Source organism: Syngnathoides biaculeatus, chromosome 8, assembly GCF_019802595.1.
Source record: "Syngnathoides biaculeatus isolate LvHL_M chromosome 8, ASM1980259v1, whole genome shotgun sequence".
Lineage (NCBI taxonomy): Eukaryota > Metazoa > Chordata > Actinopteri > Syngnathiformes > Syngnathidae > Syngnathoides > Syngnathoides biaculeatus.
In genome coordinates, this window is record NC_084647.1 from 18,678,088 (window position 1) to 18,696,758 (window position 18,671).

The window sequence follows — 18,671 nt, forward strand, 5'->3', positions numbered from 1 at the left end:
TGTCATACACTAAGAATAAAGTCCTATTTTCTTAGAACAAAGGCAAAATGGTAAGAGTAAAGTAAGATATTCTTAAAAAAAATTGCAACAGTAGAAAAAAAAAAGGGTTTTGAGATCACGTAACGTGAATGCCCGCATATTTTCTGTATATGATATGGAATCTTTTGATTCGCTGACAGTCCTGGCGCCATCTGGTGGTATTTTGTTGACAGTAGGTTTAATTTCTATTTTCATCGGAGAAGTTTTGTTTAGTTGGCAGTCGTTGAATGCAGCTCATGCACACTCAAAATAAAACTCAAAGATTGGTTTTGCTTCTCTACTACAGCAACTACTCGTTCCCCGTCTGGTCTACTCTGCCAGGACAACTTGCTTAGCCTACGTAAACGGAAAAAGTTATGACGATACAAAAATAAAATCATACACTATTTATTTTTCCCATTAAAAAATACAACTTTATTCTCATGCAATTACAACTTATTTTTTTTACCCTTGTACAAATACAACTTTATCTCACTAGTATTATTTTCAGTGAGGCCCTAATCCTCATTCATATACAGTATTATACATATTTTGCGATTGGCTGATGACCATTGCAAAGGCTGAATAGGCTGCAGCACACCCGCAACCCGAGTGAGCAGTAAGCAGCAAAGAAAATCAATGGCTAGGTATAGTGCATCTATATTGACACATTCAAAAAGAAGATGAACTCCAAGCTAATCGCTGGAGTGGTTGCGTGAAGACACCTTAAAATGGAGCTCAAGATCAAATTGCAAGGTCTTTGATATTCATGAGCAGATTAAATCACTGTAAAATGTGCATTTTGTAAAAGTAAATCATAAAGCATACGCATATTTGTCCCAGCATGGCAGGGAAACAAGGCAGCGGGAGAAGAAGGTGCGAATCACACAAATTGGAAGCGGCACAAACACACGTGAACATGCAAGCGAGGGTCCGCTCACGTACCGGACTTTATAGAACAACCGAAGCGGCCTGAAAAGAGTTCCGCGGCAGACGCCGTTTCTACGTGGACAGAAGAAGAAGGAAACAAAAAGGACTGGAAATGGGTTTCAAACATCCAAGTTACAGTGATCCCCTGCGTAGTCGCACGCCATTATTCACAAATACACAGACCTACTCACTAAAGACACTTTTTTTCTTTTTGTCAAAACCCCAAAATGCTAAAAGAGAACACGCGTGAGAAGCTGCTGTAGGCCACAGCTCACGCCCAGATGCTCACCCGCTGGCTAATCGGCCAACCCAACTTCAACTCCTGACACTTACTAGGCCACACCCATTAAAGGTATACATCCAACAACAAATACTTGTAAGTAAGTAAGTAAATAAGTGCAATAAAAACCCACATTAACCCAACAGTTGATTTCTTTAAATTATCTTTTATCATGTAGCAGTAGTTCTAGAGTTCTATTAATCTTAAATAAATTAAAAAAAAGATTTTTTATGGGGCTGTAACGGATTAACAGCAAAAAACTTTATTGGATGAACTATTAAATTGTAATTATGAGCTTGGCCACAGAATTGATGAAAGTCTTAGTTTAAGAAAGCAATGTATGTTGAAGTAATACAGCTCCGCTGTTTTGTATGTTGGGAAGGAGCTGGGTTTAGTCTGGGTTGTTGATGGAAGTTACAGTAAGTCATCACCGCTTGTGAGTTTACAACTGCACCTCTGGTGTATTTTTTCAAAATCAAATAATTTGTCAGACATTCCGTTTTAAAGGGAAGGCAAGATGAGTTTGAAATAATTTTAAACTCTTTTCATATTATATCTGTGGTATATTTCTGTCTTAAATGACGAAAAGCATCAAGACAATTACTTGCAGTTTCTGTTTTTCAATTGCTCGGTCCCGATCTGTTGCGACTCGCGGGGGATTACTGCATATGTAACAAGGTGGTGCGGGGTGGGTTCATGCCAGACTCAAAAGGATCTGAGAACATGGAAACCTTCCAGGATGTTAATGGAAGCCCAACAACATCGACGAGAATCTAGTCGAGTTTCTGCCAAGACACACTGGGTTAACTGAGTTTAAGGGAAGACAAAATATCTTACATGCATTTCAATCGAGCTTTTTCTTGAGCCTTGAATAAATAGAAGGCTAAAGATTTACAAATTTAGAAAAAAAAAATACTCGAATAGCACATCTTATTGCGACTCTTTGGCAATTTCAAGTGAAGCCACAGACCTTTCCACCACCTCAATGTCGAAGCAGAAGCGCTTGTCGATGGAGTCCGTTTTCCTCCGGATGCACGACCTGAGCTTGAACATTTCCGCCTGGTTAGGCACCAAACCATTCTGGAAGTTGAACGCAATAAAAACGTCTCAAAATAAAGCAATATTGAATGTAGAATGTTAGTGATTTAAAGAATAATATTTATCAAATCATGAGGAAGCAAAAAAAAAAAAAATGCAGAAAATTTATGAAAACTGTCACTAAGCTAACAACAAATAAGGAAAACAAGGACCACATTCAATTAAGATAAAGCAAAAATACAAGACAAGTCAAGGCTAAGGTCAAATCAACTAAGCTAAGCAAAGCTAGGAAACAAGGATGACATTAAACTAAGTAAAGCTAATGGAAGTTAGCTTAAGTTAGTAAAGTTAGCCAAAATCTAACTATCTGAAAATATCCTAAAGTAAAGTAGAAAAGAAACTTAGCCAAGCTATGTGAAATAAAGATCAAACTAAGCAAAACATGTGAACTAAGCTAAACCACACTAAAGTTTCCCAAGAAAGACCAAAAAAAAAGACTTAACACAGGAAGTCCTAAGCTAAGTAAAGTTAATAAACTAAAGGCAAACTAACACCAGAATCAACATCAAAACAAAATTAGCTGGGCAAAAACATACTACACTGTGTAATACAATGGAAAACTAAACTAAAAGGAAATTATATGGAACAAAACCACACTCAACTAAGCTTAAAATATGCTCAGATAAACTGACTCAACTAAGAACAAAATCCTGACGTAAGCTAGGCTAACTGTAATGAAGTTAAGACTTGAACTACGCTAAACAAAACAAAGATACTATAATCTTTGTTTTGTTTAGCGTAGTTCAAGTCTTGACTTCATTACAGTGAGCCAGAATCAACATTTTTGTTGATCTTAGCTTATAGACGAACAAAAGTCAAATTCCAAAACCCAACTAAGTGAAGCAAAGACAAGTCTAAACTAAAGAAAACTATGCTAAGATGAAACAAAAAGTGGAAGTGGAAAGTACCTGTTTATTGGCTGACTTGTTGTCAGTATTGCTCATCGCAAACGTCTTGCTGCTTTTCTCATACGTGCAATAATGTCTTGCCCAAGTGCAGCCCAGAGGACCTAGGACGGAACAACAAAAACGCTTTGAAGGTCAGATGCCATCAAAATACCCCCCCCCCCCAACTATTTATGGCATTACATCCTGTAGGTCTGTTGAAAGAAAATATGGATTTCTTAACTAACGCTCACTCACGTTTCTCCTGTACGTACAGGAAGCCCTCCATGCTCCACGGGCCCGGAACTTTGTAGTCCTGGTCCGCCGACCTGATCCTCTTCATCAGCTTCTCCACTTCCTGCTTGGTGCTCACAAAGTTGTTGCGTGTCTGTGTGGGCAGAAGAACACGTTTGCTGCATTCGTCCTCTGAGCAGTCAAACATCATCGTTACACACAAAAGTACTCATGCGTTTTCACTTGAAAGTCTTGCGTAAAAAAAAGATTCTGGGAAAAGCAGATGTACTGAATCAACTGCTTTTGCACAATTACACTACATTTATGACTTAGCACATACCAACATGTAAATGTTTAATCTGTTTTATTTTTTGTTCTTCTTGGATTACAATTTCTTTCATCTCCTCCACAACGCTGCACTTGTGTTTGTTTTGACTTCGTTTTGATTCCATATCATTGTTGTGAGTGTCTTCTTCTTCTTCTTTTCCTTTCGGCTTGTCCCGTTAGGGGTCGCCACAGCGTGTCATCTTTTGCCATCTTAGCCTATCTCCTGCATCTTCCTCTCTAACCCCAACTGCCCTCATGTCTTCCCTCACCACATCCATAAACCTTCTCCTTGGTCTTCCTCTCGCCCTCACACCACCACCAATATACTCACTCTCTCACCTCTGAACATGTCCAAACCATCGAAGTCTGCTCTCTTGAACCTTGTCAGCAAAACATCCAACTTTGGCTGTGCCTCTAATGAGCTCATTTCTATTCCTATCCAACCTGCTCACTCCGAGCAAGAACCTCAACATCTTCATTTCTGCCACCTCCAGTTCTGCTTCCTGTTGTTTCTTCAGTGCCACCGTCTCTAATCTGTACATCATGGCCGGCCTCACCACTGTTTTGTAAACTTTGCCCTTAATCCTAGCAGAGACTCTTCTGTCACATAACACACCAGACACCTTTCGCCAGCTGTTCCAACCTGCTTGGACCCGTTTCTTCACTTCCTTACCACACTCACCATTGCTCTGGATTGTTGACCCTAAATATTTGAAGTCATCCACCGTCGCTATCTCTTCTCCCTGTAGTCTCACTCTTCCCCCTCCACTTTTCTCATTCACGCACATATATTCTGTTTTACTTCGGCTCATCTTCATTCCTCTCCTTTCCAGTGCATGTCTCCATCTTTGTAATTCTTCCTCTGCATGCTCCCTGCTTTCACGGCATATCACAATATCATCTGCGAACATCATGGTCCAAGGGGATTCCAACCTAACCTCATCTGTCAGCCTATCCATTACCACTGCAAACAGGAAGGGGCTCAGAGCTGATCCCTGATGCAGTCCCACCTCCACCTTAAATTCCTCTGTCACACCTAAGGCACACCTCACCATTGTTCTGCTGCCATCATACATGTCCTGTACTATTTTAACATACTTCTCTGCCACACCAGACTTACGCATGCAGTACCACAGTTCCTCTCTTGGTACTCTGTCATAGGCTTTCTCTAGATCCACAAAGACACAATGTAGCTCCTTCTGACCTTCTCTGTACTTTTCCACGAGCATCCTCAAGGCAAATAATGCATCTGTGGTACTCTTTCTAGGCATGAAACCATACTGTTGCTCGCAGATACTTACTTCTGACCTGAGTCTAGCCTCCACTACTCTTTCCCATAACTTCATTGTGTGGCTCATCAACTTTATTCCTCTATAGTTCCCACAGCTCTGAACATCGCCTTTGTTCTTAAAAATGGGAACGAGAACACCTTTCCTCCATTCTTCAGGCATCTTTTCGCCCGCTAGTAATCTGTTGAATAAGTTGGTCAAAAACTCCACAGCCATCTCTCCAAATTGCTTCCAAACCTCCACCGGTATGTCATCAGGACCAACTGCCTTTCCATTTTTCATCCTTTGTAGTGCCTTTCTGACTTCGCCCTTAGTAATCATTGCCACTTCCTGGTCCTTCACACTTGGCTCTTCAACTCTTCCTTCTCTCTCATTTTCTTCATTCATGAACTTCTCAAAGTATTCTTTCCATCTATTTAGCACACTACTGGCTCCAGTCAACACATTTCCATCTCTATCCTTAATCACCCTTACCTGCTGTACATCTTTCCCATCTCTATCCCTCTGTCTAGCCAATCTGTAGAGATCCTTTTCTCCTTCTTTCGTGTCCAACCTGGTGTACATGTCTTCATATGCCTCTTGTTTAGCCTTTGTTGTGAGTGTATGTGTGTGAATATTGCTGCAGTGACAAGTATCCAAGTATTAATGCATCTCGCATCCATCAGCCGACCAATTTACCTAAAAAAAGTCAGCAGAAAAATAAAATACAGCTACCTGAAAAACCTCCTTCAACGGGAGAAGGAGTATGAATTTGTAGTACTTTGTACCTTTCCACCATTGACTGCAGTGTGTCGTAGGGTGGAGCCGTGAGATGCTGGTGCAGCCTTGCAGTGCGATCAGAGCCCCCAGCCTCGAAGGGCGTGGAGAGCAAGCGGAAAATGTCAGCGCAACGGCTGCTGCGTCAGCCCGATTTTCAGGGATCCCGGGGCTACATTGGCTGTCGAACGCTGCTTGCTGTTCTTTGACTCTTAACCTTTTTCTTTTTTTTTTGTAACTGGTGGGATACATTGAAGGGGACATGTTGTGTAGGCGGTGCTAAGATTATGATGGAGTAGTCTTCCTACACCGGTGAAGTAATCCAAAGAAGTCTGAACAACTTGTTGTCTCACACTAATTAAGTGTTTTCTAACCCTTATTGAAATGTGGCACATATTTTATAGTACGGGTCTTGACATGTGCTGGTTTAAGCAGGGGAACCTTCCGTGCCATGCATGATTTCAAACTATGACGTCTTAGTGTATTACCAACCGCTTCGAAAATGGACAGACAAACAAACAAAAATGTCTTCACTGTCAAGTGTAAATCTTCTGCCATCTGGTGGAAGAGCATTTAATTTTTTGGCCTGTCACTATACATTATTGCCGTTATTTTCTATTTGTAGTAAATTTAGACATTTTGGACCAATTAAGTGAAATTGGATGACAAACAACTAAGAGTCGCAATGCCCTTGCCCGGGGGCAGGCTGAGCAGAACTTTTATTAAGACGCCCGGGAACTGTTTCAAATCAGCAAGTAAAAAATGCAACGAGTGTCTCCTGCAGCAGCAGAAAAACCCGCCGACTACGCAGGGCCCGGCGTGATGCGAGATGCGGTACTTACATTCTGGAGGTTGAACTGGAGCTGCTGCTTGTACGGCTCAAACTCGTGAGCCAGCTCGTATCCTTCGTGGTAGAACGTAAACAAGCCCTGCAGGAAGGCCAGCAGCTGTGGAGGAGCGCCAGTGAGGCATTACCAAACACGCACACTAATAAGATACGGTGCTGTTAAAAAGTTGCAGATGAGGTTCACTTTCACGCAACCTTGGTCCAAACTCCCTTGCAGATGAGCAGGTTTTAGTTATGTTTGTCCCTGTTGTGCGCGGATTATGGCACTTGTCATTTCTTCTCAATTAACTGGCAACCGTCATTTTAAAACATGATTTGATTTTTGAAAAAAAAAAAAAAAAAGACACGCACCGGGAGTTCACGTGTACTGTACGTGAATTATTCCCATTTTGGACAAGACTCCTTTATTTATATTTTCCCCCTTTCATTCTGCATTTACATTACTACAATATTTCAGCAGTGATTGTGGATTTGCACTGACTACCATGAGACTGCACAGGGGTACCCAATGTTGTGACTTGCCCGCCGGGAGCGGCTGTCCATCAAATCCCGGCGACACAAACACTGATTTGATCCCGGGGATGAGCTTGGCTGTATCAAACGCTCAAGGATGGATCACCTCATCTGTGCACAGATTCATCACGGGGCCAGAAGGCTGAGTACCGTCATGGCGACCCGCGGGGGCTGGAAATTTACATTTTGGTTGGGGGTGGGGGCGCTTTGTAAGGTGGGCTGACAGTAGATGTAAACAAATGGGAGCAGGGGATGTCGAAGCTGCGTTCGGGGGGGTTCTTTCAAAGAAATACTTGCCTCTCGACCCCTCGACCCACACACACACACACACACACACACACACACACCACACACACACACACACACACACACACACACACACACAATACCAGGAGAACTTCATATTACCTGTCACCTTCACCGATGGAGATGCTGGAAAGGATTGGACAGATTGTCACGCTTGGTTTTATGAAGCACCAGGGGGCCCCCTTGTACACTACCAGGCCACAACATTAAGCACAATTCTTTAATGAGATCCAATTCAAGATCTTAAAGTGCCACTGGCATTAAATGGATGATATTTAGTATGTTGTTAATAAAAAAATGGCACCCGGTATGGACCCATCCGTTTTTTCACCACAAAACATGATTTTGACGTATATGGCATTTTGAAAATCCCGTCATAAAAATCCTCTTGAGGGATTTGTTTTCAACAAGAAGCAGGAAGTGACGTTGGAGGCAGTAGCGCACTCAAGCATTCTCGTATGTTTACACTAGTTTTACCTGCTGGAAGTTAGTTCGTTGTTCCTTCGTGTTAGCCAAAATGCTGGCTCGTTGCATTGCTGGATATTGCTCGAACACTTGGGAGAATGGATTTGCCCTTCATACTTACATACAAGATCCGGTTCATCATGAAAAATGGATTGCACAGGTGCAAAGGACGAGAGCTTTGTGGGTTCCAAATGACAGGTAGGTGTCTATACAGCTACTAAAAAAAAAAAATAGTTTGGGAGGGACCACGTAATCCGTCTCTCATAACGTAACAAAAGATCCCCGGGCACGTATGATAGGGGTACTAAATGTGTCAATGTGCGCGTCGGGCTTGCCGGCGAAGGCTTCCGCGTCGTGCCTCGCGGACGAGCACGGCTTCGGCCGGGCTGGCTCATACATACTGCTTGGGAGTCTGTTGTTAGTTAGAAGTGATCCGCATATCGTCTAAATATGGCTTGTAACAATAGGGTAATATTGCCCCGGTCACTTCATTCGGTTGTGATATGCTCTCTTCTTCGAAAAGAGCTTCCGTGTCAGAAGGGGCGTGTTCGTCTCCCACAGTAGGTGGCGCAGCGTATTTTCAATGGCGAATGTCCGGGGTGACATCACGGGCATTAGATGCAGCCAATATGGCGACCACTTGGATGTCGAATGACACTTCCGCAACTTTGCGCATGTATGACGCGCTCTCTGCTCATATTTATTTTTTTGTATAGACATTGAAGTGAATAATGTTATGTTTTTACATTTGAATATCTATTTTAGCATCTTTATAGGGATTACACTTGGGCTTTAAAGTAGTGGTTTTTAAATTTGTTACACAAAGTACTATCCCAAAAAAAAAGCTCTCCGAGTACCGCTATCATGGCCAATAGTAAAATGCAGTCGAGTAGTAGGCTCAGGTGTCCATCCAAAATTGATGACTCATGATTCAATTCAAGTGTAGTTGTTTATGTAAATGCAAAAGTTCAAAAACAACCGTTCTTAAAGATTAAATGCCAATATATTGCCCTAAAAACCTCAATAAAACTGAAGTGATTCTCACACGCACTGCAGTGGGAAATTACTGTTTCAACCACAATTACAACACAAACAATCATCCCAAAACACTTTGGTTAAAAGTCACCGTGCAAAATTATCCTTAAAAATAAAGCTCTTGAATATGATTTTAAAAAGATGCATCTGACAAAAACTGAAAAGGCCCCAAATTATAGTGTTATCAACTCTAATTAAAATGCTCTTTGAATGAATTTAACTCGAGTCAATTTGTTATTCTGATTTTCCATCCTTTCATTTCATCTAGTTTGTATTAATTATTTCTTTGGCTCAGAAAATCACCATGGATTTTGCCTTGTGTATAAATCACGCTATAAAAATACATTCCCCCTTCCTAAAAAGATAAGTGGTTGAGACAGAGTTCACCTTACCGGCTCCACAAATTCAAACTTCTTCTTTTCTTGCACTTCCTGGATTTTGAAGACGTACTCGAGGGACGCATCGTAGAAGAGTTGCCGCTCCTTATCAATCTGAGTGTCGGCCTGCCAACAGGCAAAAAGAACCGGGTCAGCGTCCCGTCAACCAGAGGTGAGTCCAGGCTTTACTCGTCTCGAGATGACAGCCAAAGCTGCGTTTCGTTCTTTAAAGACATTGGTTATGGTTTTACCTCTTGAAGATAAGCTTCTTTCTTTTTGGACGACAGGTTCAGGTGCCTCTCAAGCGTGCAGTAATACTTCTCCGTCTCCTTATCAAATTTCTTTTTCCCATCCTAAAGGAAATAGGAATGGATAAATAAAAGGAGAGCTTATTGAATGCCAGGTTCCAAGTATGCCCTGGGAATATGTGACACGGCCGCCACTAGGTGGAAGTCAAACCACATTCACACTTCACACGCTGTGTCAAGAGGGGAGGGCCAAAAAAAAATAATAAATCAGCCATAAAAGCAAAACAGGACTTTTTAATGAGGCTTGCTGGTGGAATTATCAAGAACTTTTTCAATTTTTTTTCCACACTAATTAACACATTCAAAAATTCTTTCCATCAAAGCACCCCACTTATGATCAACATGAAAATACAGTAATGTAATAGCCCTAAGTGTTCATCAAAAATGAAAATAAAAAAATGGCTCTATTTCTAAACCGTACTATTAGTGTTGTTATACACCACTCAGTGTTAAGCAGCTTAAGCATTAAGACTACTTACGATAAAATGAAGTTTATATATTCCCACATAAAATGCGCATAAATGTCAAACAAAAATTGTATAGGGTCAATAAAAAGAAAACGTCGTTACATTTGACGTGTTTCCAGAAAATTGGCATTATCAGTAAATACAGTTATTGAATCATGAAATTAAATGTAAAGATGTGTTTTAATTCAATGGGCTTCCTTCTGGTGAGTGGGCCTTGGCCACTAGGAGGCAGTATAATACAGATGTTGACATTTAGATTTGATGGTGTAACACAAAGAAGACCATCGCTGCTAAACCGCACCATCAGTTGTCTTTTGCATGGCAGAAAGATTGAGTATTGTTATACCATTTTTACATCGGATCAAATATGTGTAGTTTTAAAGAGTAATACATAACACTGATGCTTATTTCGGTAGCCCATCTGTGGCGTTTTTCAGAAGTGAACGTTATGTGCTTTGCAAAATACAAAGAATAATTGTCTTGGTTTTCTGATAAGTTTTATATTCAACTATAACTGGGAGTGGCAAAACAAACATCTTTAAGCAGGAGACTGGCATCTTTGTCAAAAATGAATCACAATATGTTGGTTGTGAAATCCGCTGGCACAAACTAGTGGTCCGATTGCAAATTTGAACTTGCTGCTCGAGACAAATATCCAGGTGAGCAACGGCTCATGTCTCGAAAAAAAAAACCTTAGGTCACTCGTAAGTGGAGGTAGGTACCGCTGTGTATGGATTTTTAAGTAGACTGCAGTGGAACCCTGCCCCCCTGTGGGGGATTACGACTGGACAGGGCCAAACCACCAATAGTTAAAATGTGCGGATAATTAACACCCATTTATAATTGCATTGATTTTTTTTTTTTAAACAAGAAAAATTCTTGAATAAGTGGGGATAAACCACCAATATGAAATTATAATTATTTAATATGAGAATAGGTAACTCCACAGGTGCCAAACTGCAAGTATGCGTGAGTCCACTTGAAAAAAAAAAAATCCATATTCAGTGACAATGGAGCAGGGAAAGACTGAGTGATTCCTAACACAGCCTGTAATGATGCCAAGGGGTCAGGAGGGTGGGAGCTGCTTTACAGTAAACACCGCCCCCCCCTCCCAACAGCAGCATAAATTTAGCAGCGGCTTTGCTTGCTCTTTAAAAGTGGATGGATGACATTTGTATTTTCCAAGACAGTCCCTGAGGTCTGACAGAAAGTTCCCAGGAGAGGAACAGGAAATGGGCTTTTCATGCCAGATGACCATCTCGCAGACATGTAAGGCCTCAACACTCAATTTTTAACACCCCCCACCCCAAACATGATACAAATACAAGGCTTCTTCGTTAAGAAGGCAATTGTGTGTCGTGACTTCTTGGGACGAGCCACTTTAACAGAAAGGGTGGGGGGGGGGGTTGAAACTAGAGTCTGCTGGTTTGTTTTCATTCCCATGGCCCCAATGTTCAGCAAGTCGAGTGGACCCGCAAGAGCGTTCCGCCCGAACGAGTTAAAATTCGCCACGAGACGCAACTACGAAACAATCCAGCTATAAGTGAGCGAGAGAGATGTGGGGGGAAAAAAGAAAAAAAAAAAAATCAATAGATAATTTCACGTGGCTTTTTATTTCCATTGTGCCCGTCGTATCTGGCGCACAATCGATTTTTGTCGGCAGAGGATGAAGGGGGTGCTGTTGTCGAGAGAGACAAGCAACACAAACGGGTGTCGAGCTAAATAAACATGATTAAGTATGATAGGACGCTGACAGCAAATATATTTCCCCCAAGAACCCACCATGTACTTTTACTTGGGAGTTTAAAAAAAAAAAAAAAAACATGAACTGCCAGCTTTGGTAAAGCGCCGTCGACATGACGTTATTTGGGAAGCACGCATACGAGTGAAGTCAATCCCCCCCGGGAGGCAGTGTGTGTGTGACTAGATACACACACTCACTACAGGAATCAGAATAAATTAGGAACTTGGGATTTATCCGAGGCCCCCGCAGCCAAAGCGGGAGTCTGACCAGCACAAGCGTTAGCGGCTGCTCGCCACATCCCGACAAGCAATTTCACACTGTGGGGACTGAGGAGTGAAGGCGGTACTGTGAAAGTGTGAGGAGGCGCCAGCCGCATTCTGTCACCCTGCTTTGTTTTTGTTTTTTTTTTTTGCATGTGAGCAATGGGAAGTAACCAAGTACAAATACTGTACTTAACTAGATTTTCCTGCTACAGCGGGACTGTGACTTGCATGTTTTATTTGGAATGCAAATCATCCATCTCAAAGCAACTTTCCCTATTGGGATGAATGGAAATATCATCAATCTGTTCGAGGAAATGAAAATAAGACTATTTTTGGAAAGAAAAAGAAAAAGAGCACTACTCAGTAGCGTATAAATATAGTATAATAACATTTTACAGAACAAAGAAATCAATTGCTCCTGAATGTTTTCTTTCACTCCTTTGTCATCACACTTTCAACAACATTCAGAATATATAAAATAAACACTCTTGGGTGGTGTGAGAGCCTTGACTGACTCCTTCTATTTCACTGTTGTACACATGCATGCTGGTGCAGAGTGCGAACACCAATCATAAACACTAGACATAGGTCAACTAAATAAGTAAGCTTAAAAAATATATTAAAATTATTGAGGGACTCAATAGGGAAGGTAAAAAAATCTGATTAATTATTAATCTAAAAAAAATAAATAAACAGATTAATCAATTATCAAAACAGTTGTTTATTTTCCACTTTTTTACTCAAATTGTGGCATATCTCAAATTTGCTTGTACCTCAAGTATCTATACGAGAACCTTTGTTGACCGTGCAGAAATTATCCAAGGCCTTCCAGAGTGCACCAGGTGGTGTCTGAGTCGTCCCAATAATGAGTGTGGCACCTCCATAACCTTGTGAAGCCTGCTGGATGGGCAACAATGTAGTTTTTTTGGGGGGGGGGAGATGTGATACAACTGAATCCTGCCAAGCTTCAGACGCCATAAGCTACAGACAAATGTTATTGTGTATGCCACTCTGGATGGACTTGTCTGTAAAGGGAGTGCCAGAGGGTGGAGAGTTCAAGACCACCTACAGACCAAACATAGGTGGATAGCAGCTTTTTCCTCGCTGCCATTAGCCGCTTTCACACTGTTCATCTAAAGAGGGTTACGCACATACTAGCTAGTTTTAACATGACTAGGGGAAAAATGAACGTGTGCTTACTGCTATTAAGTGAGATACAGTAAAGCCAAACTATTTATTATACTTTACATTTGTTATACTTAGCACTGAATGCTGATCGGCTTTCATTGGTCTGCTCTGCAAAAGACATTGACTCCGTGTCGCCATTATGTACAGACAACTTGAATTCAAAACCTTGTTTATTTTTAGTCTTGTCGTGTGTTTTTTGACTAGTACTGCAAATATCTGACCACTAATAAAGTTATTTTAAAAGAAAAACATGTTGGCGGTGTGGGGGCAGACATGTCTGAGACAGACACGTAATGCGTGGATCAGACTCCGAGAAAAATTTGCTCTTTCAAAATGGAACTGTCAGACTACTGCAATACAACCGTGTCTTCTCATACCACCACATATCGAGCACCTTTTACGATAGCTGGGCTTTATCTTATCAAGTCAAACTTGGCCGGATACTCTTGTTACCATGGCGACGACGACAATTGATTGCACCGAGTACAAAATGGGGAACCACGTATGATGGTTGTCACCGGTGCTGGAGAGAGGACTTTAATTCAAAGATTGCTTGAAGTACTGTAGGTTCACTTTTAATACAATACAGCTTGCAAGCAGCCAACAAAACATCATGTGGCCTAGCAAGCTTGTGCAACCACAGATGTATTAAACATGCCAGTGTTCCGGTGAATCATGCCGCAAAGTTTATGTATGCACGAAGTAAATTAACTACAATAAAGACAAAATTTAATGACAATAATTCAGCACCCATTATCTCTGACTCGCTGATCGGCCCAAAAATCCTGATTGTGTAAACCCTACTATTTGTGAGATACTGAGGAAAAATAAAAAGAATAATAATAATTAAAAAAAAACATGAGTAATGGATGCCCCCTCAATTTTTAAAAAATAAATTATTACCGATGTTAATAGTTTGTACAGCACAAAGCTTTACCCCAAAACAGGTTTGTATAAATCAAAACTCGTCATAAACTGTTACTCTTAAAATAAATGTTTTCAGCTGATTTGATTTTGAAAAAAATGCACCACACGAACAAGTGTTTGCGTATGCAGTTGAAGACTCTCTGTAACAACACGGGCTAAACTTACTGTAGCTCGTCCCCAACATACGAAGCTTGCCTCTCAGTCTAAATGTAGCACATCAGCATCCTTTTGGACAGCAATTCAGTATCAATTATTACTTTCCTATTTAGCCAGGGTTTTTGTGCCACTTGTGGGAGTTTAATTTCAGAATGAGCACAAAAAAGGCGTTTGGTTTTTTTTGAAACAGCAGAAGATCAGTGCCACAGAAATAAAGCTAAATTTGTGAATTTATTAATAGTGATCAAATGGATCCAAACTTATTTGTTTTTTTGTGATAGTCCTGTGGTGTGTGAGGTATGTTGTGTGTGGTTTTTTTCCTCCCTCATCTGCTCAGAAAATGGTCAAGGCCTAAATTCTCAATGTCATTCTTGTTCAAAATTGAAATAGAGGAGCAATTGTTTGTGTTTTAACTGGGCCGGACCTTGACGAGAGAAAAGATGCAAATAATTAATGCTCATTATAACCGGGTGAAAAAAAAAATCGAAAGGAAAAAAAAAAACACGACTAAAGGGGGAATCGTGTCCAAAACTTGGTATTCCCATGAAAATCCCTAAATAAGTGAATAAGTGAATTCCAAATACGAATGCAGAGAACCACTGCAATCCGCTTAAGGTGGTTTTATCGCTGTAGGCTGTCCAGTTCATAAGGAGCCAATGCAGGATGGGGGTGTTCAAGTGGATCAGCGAATGTGCTGGAAACCCCTCTGTGTGTACTTTGGGCCATCCATCCATTTTCTGTAGTGCATTTTCTCAGTAGGATACCAGGAATAAAAGAGATTCATAAAATTTTCGTTTTATGTTTTTTTTTTTTTTACTCACCTTTTAGTAAAAATTAACATAAAAGCATTTATGCTATTTTAGTATCTCAAAACCTTTTTAAAAATCTTCTTGGAATGGTCTTGTGAATTGGGTTTTCACATAATGATATTTGATATCCTGGATGAGGGAAAAGAAATTTTTTTCTGTAGCTCTTGCAAAAGTATTCTGCACTTTATGGGTAATGAACTATTGAACTGAACTCATAAAATGGGATTGATGGATGAATGAAATCAGGGTCAGAGGTAAGCTTGACACAACCCCAGCTGAAAGGAGAATGGCGGGGACACCGTGTACTGATCCCTTTGAAATGATAATAAAAAAAAATAGATATTAAAAACCACTCACAGTAAGATGCAGTACATTTTACAACCACTCAAGCTATAAGCGCAATAATAAAGAGTAGCCAGTGACGAGCGGGGCTACTCATCAAAAAGGATTGCTGCTTTTAACGCTCGCAGCATGTTTACATTGGCCTGTTTGAAACTTTGACCTTGTTGATCACAAACGTGGCGCACCGTAGCGTTATTGAAGCATTAGATGTGTTACAGTAGCGTTGCAACCCCCGCGGCGCAGCGGAGAAGGAATCTTTGACCCAAAATGATCCCGGGCGCCCAGGAGTAATAAGCTGGCTGGGAAAAGAATCGAAACAAAAGCACTTGGCAGCAAACATACACACTTGACAAACAAGCGTGCACAAACACAACACGCACACATACACACGCAACCCAACTGTACCACCTGGGAGATTTCCCCATCTGATGGCTTTGTTCTCACTCATGAATAAATCACACACAGGAAGAGAATATTCCGATGCAGAGAGGCAATGTTGTGCTGTGGTGGTTGGTGTGTGTGTGTGTGTCCGTTCGTGTGTGTCCGCTGTGCAGCCTTGAAACACACTCCCCAGCAGTATTTCAACAAGATCCAATACAAGAGCCGTGAGCACAAAATTCTGCATTTGCACGTATCAGTAGTGCAGATGACCACTATGTACTGTATATATAGTTTGTAGTATCGATGCTTTTTTTTCTTTTTTCAAAATTCATGCAAATACACAAGATTTGTGTTTTTTGATACAGTTCTTATATACTGTATTTGTGGTTCACAAAGAAGTCAAAGGACCCCTGTGGGTCTGCAAGCCATAACTTAAATAAATGAATGATTTTGTAGTATCATTTAAACGCCATACCTGCATAAAGGGACATAAAGGGAAAAAACAGTAGATAACCAATAACGCCTTCCTACCATAGCTTTGGGCTGGTTAAAAGCTGTCATATGACTGTGATGTACCACAGAAATCTGACATCACCGCTATCACAATGTTTAAGAATAAAAATCTTTTTACAATAATATAGTAATATATTTTTCCCCAAGAGTATAATATAAAAATGTAAACCATTTTTGTTGTTAAAATGTTAATATTTTTTCACAAAAATACACAACTTTTTAATCCCAAAAGCATATATGTAACAACAATGTATACATATCACTGTTTGATTGTATTTAGGGGCCTTGGAAAAATGTCTCCTCTGTAAGTTACATTAGACAAACGCTGTTGTACAGCACCTCATTAGCTTTCAGGTGTACCTAATGTTATGGCCAGTGACTGTATAATGGCATGAATATATACACCCGAGTAACATAGCCATTCTTGACATGGGTCCTAATGAGCCACAAGTCCAGTGTTTACTTGCCTCCCCATCACCATGGTAACAGATGTAAGTGGGAGGTAAGGAAGGTCTAATGATCACTTGTATGTCAGTAAAAGGGAAAATGAACAAAATATGTATTGTAATATTTTAAGAGTAACACAAACATCAATAGCTGATGAGATGTCACTTTCCTATTTGTGTTATTTGTACTCTTTCCAAAACACGACAAGATGGCACTCTTCTTCTTCTTTTCTTTTCGGCTTGTCCAGTTAGGGGTCGCCGCAGCGTGTCATCTTTTTCCATCTAAGTCTATCTCGTGCATCTTCCTCTCTAACACCCACTGTCCTCATGTCCTCCCTCACAACATCCATCAATGTTTTCTTTGGTCTTCCTCTCGCTCTTTTGCCCGGCAGCTTCATCCTTAGCACCCTTCTACCAATATATCGGTTCTTTGAACATGTTCAAACCGATGAAGTCGGCTCTCTCGAACCTTGCCTCCAAAACATCCAACTTTGGCTGTCCCTCTAATGAGCTCATTTGTAATCCTATCCAGCCTGTTCACACCGAGTGAGAACCTCAACATCTTCATTTCTGCTACCTCCAGTTCTGCTTCCTGTTGTTTCTTTAGTGCCACCGTCTCTAATCCGTACATCAGGGCCAGCCTCACCACTGATTTATAAACTTTGCCCTTCATCCTAGCGGAGACTCTTCTGTCACATAGAACACCAGACACCTTCCGCCAACTGTTCCACCCCGCTTGGACCAGTTTCTTCACTTCTTTACCACACTATCCATTGCTCTGTATTGTTGACCCCAAGAATTTGAAGTCCTCCACCCTCGCTATCTCGTCTCCCTGGAGCTTCACTCTTCCTCCAACAAGATGGCACTCTAGCCCTGTCTAATAAAAAAGTAGCACAATAGTGCCTTGATATACGAGTGAATATAAGTATGAATCAGAATCAGAATTATCTATATTTTGCCCAGTATGTCAAACACACAAGGAATTTGTCTCAGAGTGAGTGAGTATGAGTTTTTCGAGCTACGACGCTTCATTTGGCAGAATCCGCTACAAACCCTCACTCATAGATGTTGGAACCATCATCCAACAACCAATGGACCCTACAAAGGAAAATAGGAAAAAAAAAAATTCATGCAAAAATTCTTACTAAAAAAACATGTAACAAAAAAAAGTACAATGTAAAGTAAAAGTAAAAAGCATAATGGCATTAACATTCATTTCAATCAGGAAAGATGATCTCCAAGCTAACTATGTTGAGGTGATACATCCCAAATAAGAGGCAAGTTTTGTATGTAGGGCATGATCAAAGTTTAGCCTGTACCCTTCCTTGACACCAATTACTGTACTACATTCCAATGTAGTTTTTGTGCACGATCTTTCAGAACAGGTGACTACAGGAGACGGTTGATTACAGTATTTGTAAGAGTTTATAATAGTGTGGCGTCATACACTATGTAAAGTATCATAATTACCACATTTCAGGCTTGAGATGACAAAATGCAAATGTCACGTCCTACTCTGGGGACCTAAACTAGCCAAGAACCATCGGAGGTGTGTGCGCTGACATGGTTTAATTAGCAGTGGTCACGCGTCTCCCCTGTGGGTTTGTATTTGCATTCATTCTTCACACTCAGCCAGTGACGGACAACCACGCCGACCCTGCAGACGAAAACCCACCACCGGAACATATTAAGGTGATTTTTTTTCCCCCTTTTCCCTTAACCAATAGCTAGAAATGCCACCCATGAATTCAAAGCCCCTGTGGTGATT

General features: G+C 40.8%; 1 protein-coding gene across 2 annotated transcripts in view; it reads right to left on the reverse strand.

Moving 5' to 3' along the window:
* Window positions 1–18,671, reverse strand: part of LOC133504419 (rho GTPase-activating protein 42) — an 81,530-nt gene that overhangs the window by 15,780 nt on the left and 47,079 nt on the right. Inside the window, exons 5-11 of one of the 2 annotated variants that reach the window (XM_061826629.1) lie at window positions 9,611–9,712; window positions 9,375–9,485; window positions 6,659–6,763; window positions 3,469–3,598; window positions 3,235–3,335; window positions 2,199–2,308; window positions 964–1,020 (exon numbers count right to left, since the gene is read on the reverse strand). In XM_061826629.1, the coding sequence (XP_061682613.1) occupies window positions 964–1,020; window positions 2,199–2,308; window positions 3,235–3,335; window positions 3,469–3,598; window positions 6,659–6,763; window positions 9,375–9,485; window positions 9,611–9,712 (716 nt within the window). The remainder of the gene's footprint in view (window positions 1–963; window positions 1,021–2,198; window positions 2,309–3,234; window positions 3,336–3,468; window positions 3,599–6,658; window positions 6,764–9,374; window positions 9,486–9,610; window positions 9,713–18,671) is intronic. The other variant, XM_061826630.1, reaches the window with a different exon arrangement.